Genomic DNA, 10688 nt, shown 5'->3' on the forward strand with positions numbered 1-10688 from the left:
TAGTGATTCTGAAATCAAGTAATAATCCTATAACAAATATGTGAGTTGGCTAACTAATGAACTGTCTTCAATGCTGTTTGTATAACATTGAAAAGAATCATTTAGTCATTTTTCCACATGGTGGTATTTATGACAAGAATTTGGCAATATAAAGTGATGGGAGTGTCACTGTTTAGAATTCTCAAATTTCTGTGCTGTATTACAAATCACAGAGAAGAAAGGATATCCAATATAAAATGCTATACATTAGTGAAAGTTGTTATAGTAAAGAGGCAGCTTTGAGAAATACATCTTTCTGTTTAGATTAAAAGTTACCTAGCTGCTGTCACACCAAGTGATAGGTAACTCGTGGATCCTGTACTAACCAAAATTCTGCAGTATGAATGGCAGACAAACCTGACGTTAGGATCTGATACCCTGAGTATTTTATGGTTAGGCAAATATTTTTAATGACAAATCTTCACTTTCTCCACATACAAAAATGATAATAATAATAATAATAATAATGCCTGCTTCTTAGAGTTGAGGTAACACAACACCTTTGGCACATAGCTGGTACTCCATTTTAGTAGCTCCCATTATTATTATCAGAGAAGAAATAAGTTTCAGAGAAGAAATTTGTTAGCAATGTCAAATCCTTTAAACTATTCAAAGACAAGGAGGACTAAGGAACGACAATTGGATTTACTAATTTTGAAGTCACTGATGACCTTCCAGAACACGGTGTTCCAGGAGTGGTGATGGTAAGGGAAAAGGTAATTCATGATAAAAATAGAAGGAGCTGATGTGGACTATGTAGAACGTTTGATAGTAAGAGGAGGAATAAATATAATAAGAAGACAATGGGAGAGACAGAGGACCAAGCCAAGGATTTTGGCAGCTAAGACACACTGAAGCTAGGGAAGATGGGTTTTATGTAAAAATTAGAAGCCCAGTGCATGAAATTGGTGCATGAGTAGGGTCCCTAGGCCTGGCCGTGATCAAGACTGATCGGGCCTTCTGGCTGCTGGCCAGGGCCTCCCTTCGTTCTGTGCCGCCCTCTGGTGGTCAGCATACAGCAAGCGATCCAACTCCCAGTCTCCTGGTCGAACTCCTGAGGGGACACTTTGCATATTAGCCTTTTCTATATATAGATTCCTGGTTTGTTTCACGAACAAAATTCAATCAGCTTCTAAAATGATGAAGGTAGGGGATAAAGTGCTGTTTATTTAGCTAATTTATGTATACCTTCTTTAGGGCTGTGGTACTGGGCTTTTTTGTGTGACTAAAATTCATTGATAAGCTGTTTAAAAGTTTAGACTATCTCTCTGTAAACACATAAACACATAGTTAGGATATAGTTAGGAGAACTCATCAATCTCTTTAATCTACCCATGAACCAATTTTCTCTCTGAATGTCCCATAAATCCCAGATAAAATTATCCTCTCTTAGGACTTATAAATAATTTTGACAAATATGAACTTAGACTTGCATACATAAATTAAAATTAAAAACTCAGTGAGAGGTCAAGAAAGTTCCTATGAAATAACAACAAAATGTATTTATTCAAAACATAAATTGCCTTTTAAAAACATAAACAGAAAACAAAAGTAACCTTTGAAATGTTAAGACTGACTCAGAAATAAATACCCCATATGACAGAAAATGTAACACAACTGAATTTAATTGAGTTCTAATTGTATGCGGAATACTTTCCAAACACACTCTTAATATCCATGAAATTCATGTTAGGTAGGTATTATTTCCCTGGGTTAACAGATGAAAAAACGGAGGTTCAAAAGTATTAAGTGACTTACCTACTATTGGGTTGTAAATTCAAGACCACCTGCTTCAAAAATCCAGAAAAGACCCTCTCTTCCTACCTCTAAATAAAAGATAATATTCTAGGCCAATATATACAAAAGAGTATGCACCGTATTGCCCTACCTATTTTGGCTCAGTAGATAGAGTGTGGGCCTGTGGACTGAAGGGTGCCAGGTTTAATTCTGGTCAAGGCACATGCCCAGGTTGTGGGCTTGATCCCTAGTAGGCGGAGTGCAGGAGGCGGCCAATTAATGATCCCCTCTCACCATTGATGTTTCTATCTCTCTCTCCCTCTCCCTTCCTCTCTGAAATCAATAAAAATATATTTTTTAAAAATGTATTAATAGAATCTATGTGGGGTTACTAAATGCTGCTTTTCCCCCCTGGTCAAAAGACAAAAGAACACTCCAAAGGAAAGAGAAGAAATGACTGATATTAAAGATGCTACAATTATCCTTGCAATTCTTTTTTTTTTTTTAATTTGCAGCCTTTGCAAGGTTGATCATTATTTGAAATTCTTCCCAGCTCATGGCTCCTGTAAAGTTACTCTTCCTTAATTTTCCTCTGAATTCTCTGACTCATTTTCCTTTTCTCTCCTTCCCTTTCCCTGCCTCTCAGGTGATAGTATTTCCCTGGATTTTGTCCTCAGCAGTCTTTTCATGGCTCTTGCTCTCTCTGGGTGATCTCACCCATGTTCATGACTTCAACCACCGCCAAATGTCTGTCTTCAGTTCAAACTGAGCCCCAGAGTTCCAGATATACACATCTAACTCTTTACTGCCTGTCTCCATCGGGATGACTCTTAACTAAAAGTCAGTGTATCCAGGATTCACCAGTTCAAATTCACAAGCTCAACTCCCAGTCAGGACACATGCCCCGGGTTTCGGGCTCCATCTCTCTCATGGATGTTTCTTGCTCTCTATCCCTCACCCTTCCTTTCTTTTTAAAATCAATAAGAACATTTAAAAACTCAGTGCATCCACACGAAAGTCACCTTCCACTCTCAAATCTCATTCTCCTATGTGTCCCTTCCTAGCTAATGATATCACTGTTGAATCATTTGTCCCCACCAGAAATCAAAGAAATCATCTTTTGTTCTTCCCGTACTTCTTTTCCATCCCCCACCCCCCCCCCCACACACACACACACAGACATACAATCCATCCTTACATCCTGCCAACAGTTCTGTATTCTTGGATCTATGGGCTTTTCTCTCTCCTCAGTGCTTCTGCTTTTACTAAAGAGTCTATCACCCTAAATTGTATTCCTTCAAGACTCATTACTTTAAGACTCAACTACTTGGTGTTTATCTTCCCGTTTTGTTCCCTTTTGATTCACTCTCCCTCTTGCAACCAGCCTGTTCTTTGTATAATGTAAATCTGGTCATATCATTGTTATGTTTAAAATTATTTTATGGATCTTTTTTTTTATTCATAAGAGTCTCTGTATAGCAGCTATGGGATTCTTTGTGTATCTGCAAAGCTTCACCCTTTAGCACACCTCTTCTCCTCACATTCAATACTACAACCAGACCAAATAACTTTCAGTGGTTCAAACACACCTGGCTCTCCCACACCTCGGTGCCTTGTCATACCTTGCTTCATGCCTTCCTTCTATCCTCTTTTTCAAACTACACAACTAGAGCCTTAACACCCAGATCAGGGGACATCTCTCCTAAGAGGCTGTGCCAAGTTTGGTGGTACCCTTCCTGTGTTCATCTTTGTCAAAGCACTCTTGTTTCTCTGTCACATCACTTTATCTCACTGTACTTTTAATAACTGGCTTATCTATCGTTCCCACTGGACTATCGGCTCCTGAGGGCAGCAACTATTCTCATAAGTTTTTGGATTCTCGTTTCTAGCATACAGTCTTAAATGCAGTTGCCCTTAATAAATGTGTTTAATGATTAATGGATACATTCGTTATCTAATCTAGTGAATGAATGGATGAATTCATTACGTAATATGACTTCAGTCCTTGCTATATCACTCAATGTCATATGATTAATGAATAAGTTGCCCAGAAATGTCTTGTTCTATTTTCTTCAAAATGTTGCAATTAAATTAGAAAAAAAGATAAATGGCAATTCTGTTCTATTCTTTCTCTATTCAAGTAATATCAATATAGATGTATTTTTCACACCCTATGGCTTGCTGGTAGAAGTGTTAGGATAGTAGAAGACTTGGTTTTGAACCCGGACTCTGCAGCTTATTAGCCATATAATCCTGGGCAAGTTAAATGACTCCCTGAACCAAAGCTGGCTGCACTACAAAATATGACTCCCTTCTCAGACTGTTCTACTGCAAGACTAGTTTGAGGTCAAATAACATTAGGTATATGAAAGCATTTAAAAATTATGTCTTATCATAAAATTTAAGGTCTATTTATCCTTCATGTAAAATTCCTGAACAATAATAACATTCTATATATAAGATGTATACATATTTCCTAATATCAGAAAGTAAAAATTTTCCTCTTTGGGAAATTAACATCACTTAGAAAAATCCAAATTAAAAAAAAAATGTTTGAGGAATTTTTGCAATGGTTTTATGGAGATTTCATCATGTGACAATACTGAAATACATCAAGGCAAATTATGCATCATTCTATCATTTTAGAAAGGAACAAACCATAGGTATATGACTCATCTTTGTCATTAATCTCACAATGGAAAATTAAGAGGAAGAGAGAAAGAATTTTATAATACTAAATTATTTAAAATCAACACAGAATCTTGCCATCAATGAAAAATACGGAAACCTAATAAGAATCACAGAAGAGTCATGTCACTTATTTTCCTAAAAATAATAAAAAGCCAACAGTATTTAATTCTAATGTATCTTTACTAACAACTATGCAGGAGGTAAAACCATCAAAATTTTATTTTCAGCATGTTTAAGATTATTATATCAGCCATGTAAACTCTTATAATGTCTTTATATGGCTTCATGTCTCTGAAAGGAACATGTACTATGTTTAAACATTGTTTAATCAAAGACAATATATTAATATTTAATACCATTATATTCAAGGAGGTTTTATTACGTAGCTGGTATATAAGACAGTGGGGAAGCCTGCAAAGCCTGCTGGGTACAGTGCCACATTTTCAATGTATTTAGATTAACTAGACAACTATATTTTACTGCCAACCTACTTTTATAAGTGGCAGTCATCTTGTATATTTAGAGTTGACAAGTAAACCTACCACAAACAGAACTAATATTCAACTTGAAAAAAGAACAACTTTTCACCATTACGAGGAATAAACATCCAGTCTCCAGTCTATCTGTGATTGCTATAACTTTCCAACCATAATCTTTTAAACCACTGAATTAACAGATTTTTGAGAGAAAAAAAAGAAAAATGCATCATTAAACAATGAAATTATTGATCATTTGGCCCTTTCTATTCAAGTTTTAAAAAATCAAAATATTGCATAAAATTCATTTATTTCACCAAAGTGAAAATACATGAGTAACTGGTCTGTTTTATGTACTTCCTATTTCTCCTTTGAAAGTTAGATAACTAATTTCAGAAACTGAATATTTGCAATTTATCTTGTAAAGTGACTGCCTTTTTAAAGGACTGATTCCTTAACAGATTTCTAATGTAACTATATTAAACTAACTAATAATTTCAACCTCTCAAGTGTTTTTATCTTTTAGAAAACTTGTTGACAAACTACTTCCGTATTGTGGTTTTTACTTTTTGTCAAATTTAATATACATAATCCTCAAAAAAACCTGTATTCATTAACTATTAGAAAAATATAAGAAAACAGCCTACTTTCAGGTTGTCTCAAACATTTTGCAAAGGATATATCCTATTGCATTAGCATGTTTGTTTACAAAGATAGCTATTTTGGGTCAGTTGAATGTTTTATTAAAGAACATTGACCATATTGAATTTTTTTTAAAATATCACTTTTTTATTCCCCATATGTTAGATAGATCACAGCAAAGAAATGTGTACCTTTAATTAAATTTTGAAATTTTAATATTTGATCTATATATTATACCTATTTTTTATTAAAATAGGTCATAATTTTATATTATCTGTATTTCCTATCATTTCAGTTTTATATTGAAGGGTGACTTTTCAACAATGTGAATAGTTAAAATAGAAAAATAATACTTGAATTTAATCTTGCACAATTATTGTTAAAAATAAAATAAAACTAAAATTATTTTTCCTCCATCACAAACTTGGGATTTATACCAAAAGTGGTGAATTTGAGTTAATCAGGCTTAGACTTGATACACAGAATGCTTAGATGGCCCAAAGTAATCTTAGAGGGCTAAATTAATTTTCAGGCAGAAGAACCAACATTAAATTATAACTGTCTAATAGATGACCAATAATTTTATTATTTAATATATTTTAGGGGTTTGATTATACATTCCATAAAATAAACATATCCTTTTTAATGATCTTTATTCACAGACAAACAAGATCCTGCAGTTTTAAAAGAATCCACTGCAGGAAAATCAGAATTCAAATAAACTTAACCAATCACATATTATATCTTTATATTTAATCCAGCATGAAAAATTTAAAACTCCACTCTGTATCACTGTGAGGAATAATTCCTATGGTAATTCTTCAGAATATTATTTTTATCCTATTGTATCCAAAGGAATAAAGCTTCATATATAAGTTTGCCTCATACTTATTGCTTATGCTTCACCATTAATTAAACTGGAAAATCACGTAGTATATCCTCTCTGTCAGCCCATTCATCAAACACAGTCACCTGACCCATGCTCTCTGATCACTGATTTTCCCCAAACTCAGCTTAGGTTTGCCTTATGGACATTCAGCATACTCACCCCCCTCCAAAAAATTCATTTTCTTTACTAAAAAATATTTTTTGTGTCCTTAATTATAATTTGTATTTTTAAATTATTTTAAATATGTACATAAAATCAATTAATGTGATTATGGAAAAATATGATATCACTAACATTGTGTTAAAGGTGGATTCCAAATAAGCAAATTTAAAGTTTACTTAGTTTCAATTTTCTCCGTCTTAAACATGAAAGAATACCATATCATTTATATTTTACGACTTTTTCATTCAGCTTCCTATCAATTTCTCATGCTTACAGGTACTTTAAGAGTAACACTTAATTATCCTGAGTGAGATTATCAAATGATAGGGAGGAAGAAAGTATTAGTACTTTGCAGTTTATATAGCTGAACGTCATGATCCAAACTCTAGAATATTAAGAACTTAATTTGTAAAAACAAAACAAAATAAAACTAATATATCTGATACTTTTTAAAAAGTCTTTCAAAATTTAATAGCAAAAATTAAAATTTTAATTAATAATTTGCTGTTGATGAAGTACTTTCACATATATTTGGATCATAAATTATTTTTAAAGTTAGTAATATTTTGTTCACAGAATCTCAGGAGAGAGAAGAACAAGTTTTAAATAAATACATAATATTTATATACAAAGTAGGATGTTTTATACCTAGAACTATTAGAAATGCTGACATTCCTTTCAAACTTGGAACTCACAACTAGTAACTTAAACAACTTGCAAAAATGACCACCCACAAAACCAACTCTAATTTATGTGCATTTATGCTTGAAAATAACTCCCTCTTGCTCTAATATGATATTGATTTTATCACTAAATACCAAGTTATTTTTTAATTAAGTAGTATTCATAGGAAATATAACATTCCTGCAAAACAATACATGTTTCAGTTTCCAAAAATGTCAAATGCTTTGACAGTCTTTTGAAATCAATCTCTAAAATAAATTAATGTTTAGATGCCAAATATTAAGGACAATTGATCATATTATTAGATGAATTAATAAATATGAATTAAAATAAATTAATGAAAGAGGTATCCTCCAAACATTTAAAAACTGTTTTCAATTTCACTTATTTAGTTGGTACATTTTCTTGTACTGAGAGAGCTTTTAAAATTAAAATATGCTTAACTTACTATAATAAAATACAATACGATTGAATATTTATTACTCTTGTGTAGAAACTATTCCTAAATGTCTTATGTAATCTGTAACAATTATCTTAACAGGTAAATTTTGAGCAGTAGTAAATTAGTATGTAAAGCTGAGGAGATATTTGAAACATGTATTTCCTTCAAAAGTGAAAATGCAACATAAATGGTATATTGACTGATCATGCTTTAGTGAATTTTCAAGTAATCCACAGTTGATTGTATTTTTTTACATTAAGTTAGACAGTATTGGGGGGGAGGGAACACTGTTCAAGTGTTTCCTTATAGCATTAGGTGAGGTCACCCGCTAAAGTTTCATTGTGTGGGGTAACAGATCCAGCTGCACCGATTTGTGAATTCAGGTGGATTAGAGACTAACATGATTTGGCACCAAGGTAAGGATTCATGGAGTCATATCCACAGGATATATGCATTACGTGACAGTAAGAGACATTTACAACCCAGAATATAAGAGTGGGACAGCCTCAAGTGACATCACCAGATCATCTGTAGCGTAAGCCACCCGACTAGAATATATGTCCTCCACACCACCGCTTCCCTCTCTTTCTCGCTGTTAGCAAACCTTCCACTGCTTTCATCAGTGTACGAGAGCATGTGTCTACCTTAAAAGCGAGACATACGCTTACTCAAGTGAAAAGCAAGTAAGAAAAACCAAAGGAACAGAATCCAAATTAGACTGAGTACAATTTTCACTGACTTGACATTTCAGGTGACTGAAATGTTAAAGCAGAAATTAACTCGAATTATCCAGATGAGAAACGAAAAAAACGAGAAGGAAGGAAGGAAGGAAGGAAGGAAGGAAGGAAGGAAGGAAGGAAGGAAGGAAGGAAGGAAGGAAGGAAGGAAGGAAGGAAAGGGGGAGGGAGGGGAAAGAAAGAAACCATCTGAATATCTCAGGACTAAATCTTGTTTTTAACTCTGATTTGCTCTGGAACCAGCCGTATGTGGGGAGCTTAAATTTCTTTCTAAAAAAATTAATAATAATAATATAGAGGAAAAGCACTCTAGTGCCTCATTCTAATTCTCTTCTAATTTATCCACAATTTATGTTTTACTTACAAGCATTTGTCACAGCAAAACTGTTGGCTGTCTCAATGTTGTCCACATGAGGTACCAAATTAAAAGGCGCTTCCGACGCATTGGGGCTGGTGTTATGAAGAAAAATCGCTAATCGGAAAGCAGTGTACTCCTGATCTGTGTTTCGGATGAAGAGACCACCTATTAAACATAACAGGAAAAGCACATTCAGTGTTTTCTCTGGTCAATGCGATTCTCACCCCACACGCTGTCAAATCCACTGCCATTCCCCAGCACACACATCCAAGGGGCTACCCCTGCCCCATCTTGGGAGACTGGCCTTTGTCCCTAAGGTGCAGGCTCCGTATATTTTAGTCTTCAGGACAGCTCAGCTGTTTCCTGTCCCCATTTGTCATGATCACAATGACCTCTGAGACCATTTACTGTGTTTGCCTTTTCTCTCTCCCCCGCCCCGCGGTTCCCAGCACACGGCTACACCAGCCAGCTCCGGGCATTTCTCTGGAAGATGCGTGCAGAGGAACAGGAAGGAGGATTTGCATGAAAATGCAGACATGAAGGGATGTGGTGCCACGCAGGCACGAGGGGAATCGGGAAGGAGACGTGAACTTAGTTTCCCTGCAGCTGGTGGACTCAGCCTCATTAGCTCCGTTTTGTGCACAGTCCACGAGAAATGATGCAGTGTTGAGGCTGGGCTTTCGCTGGAAGAAATTCAATAGCTGCATCCCATTAAGACAGGAGAGGAGAATAGCAAGAAAAGCCAAAGATGGATAGTTCCCCGGAAATAGAGTCTGGGTGCAAGGATAAGGGCAAAAGATTCGAGAGGAAAACAAAATACCCAGAGAGAAGATTGCGGGAAAGGGATCTAACTTTGGAATCGGTTTGCCGGTGGCAAGCAAAGGCCGGGGTGCAGGTGTAAAGCTCCCCCACCTCCCCCGGCCCCCACAGCAATGTCTTTCTATGATCGGGAGAAGGCTGCGGCGCCCAGCGTGGGAAGAAGTGTATTAAAACAAAACAAAACAAAAACTCGACATCCCTCCATGCTCTAGAGACACGGATGAAAAGAAACATCACGTAGAATGTAACCAAACCCCGTGTAGGTCATTTTCAACTTATTCCAATCCTACTTAAGCGACTTGAACCCAAGGTGGAGATGGGAGCCTGTGCTGAGGCCGGCAAGGGGGCAGTTTTGTGTGTTCGCCAAACGAACCTGCACTCGAGAGGCGGTCCGTTCTGTGTGTGCCAAGGGGAGAAAAGAGAGAAACAAAGGGGCAGGGGGCGGCCGAGGGAGGGTGGCCCCGAACTGCTTATCCGCAACTCACGGAACTCACTTCGGGAGATCGGCCCCAGCCGCCCGCCTGCACACCCCCTCGGGGCTGAGCTCACCTATTTGCACGCTGCTCGGAAAGGCTCCCATGGCGAGTCCCCAGAATCCAGAAAATAACAAGACAAGCTGCCTGCAAATAATCCTCATCTTCCTTTCTCCTCTCCTCGGCGCGCGCTCTCTCTTTTCGCACTCTTCCTCCAGGCTGCTCAGACAGGCATTGACGACGAGGGCGCTAAAATTAAAAGCAACTAAAAAAAAAAAAAAAAAAGAAAAGAAAAGAAAAGGAAGGAAAAAAAAAAACAGGAGAGAGGAGGTTTGGGTGGTTTCTGACTCGGACTCCTTCCCCTCAGCAGTCCATCGCGGGCTGCCAGCGCTTTCCCGCAGTCTCCATCGCCCGCGGGGAGGCTGCCGTCCGGCTGGCAAAGGGCGGCACATGCAGAAGGATGGGGGTGGCGCGGCTTCGCGGCCGCCGGCGGGAGGAGAAGTGGCGCTTCTCCTGGACCCGGGGGCGCTCGGCCCTCG

General features: G+C 36.8%; 1 protein-coding gene across 5 annotated transcripts in view; it reads right to left on the reverse strand.

Moving 5' to 3' along the window:
• GRIA4 (glutamate ionotropic receptor AMPA type subunit 4) overlaps window positions 1-10620 on the reverse strand; it is a 413519-nt gene extending 402899 nt beyond the window's left edge. For all 5 annotated transcript variants that reach the window (XR_002831674.1, XM_006098831.3, XM_006098833.3 and 2 more), the window contains exons 1-2: window positions 10226-10620; window positions 8864-9022 (exon numbers count right to left, since the gene is read on the reverse strand). Coding sequence is in view for 4 of the 5 variants with exons in the window: in XM_006098831.3 (XP_006098893.2) it covers window positions 8864-9022; window positions 10226-10601 (535 nt within the window). In the remaining variant the exon portion in view is untranslated. The remainder of the gene's footprint in view (window positions 1-8863; window positions 9023-10225) is intronic.
• Between the last annotated feature and the right edge of the window lie 68 nt (window positions 10621-10688).

Source organism: Myotis lucifugus, unplaced genomic scaffold (genome assembly GCF_000147115.1).
Source record: "Myotis lucifugus unplaced genomic scaffold, Myoluc2.0 scaffold_248, whole genome shotgun sequence".
Lineage (NCBI taxonomy): Eukaryota > Metazoa > Chordata > Mammalia > Chiroptera > Vespertilionidae > Myotis > Myotis lucifugus.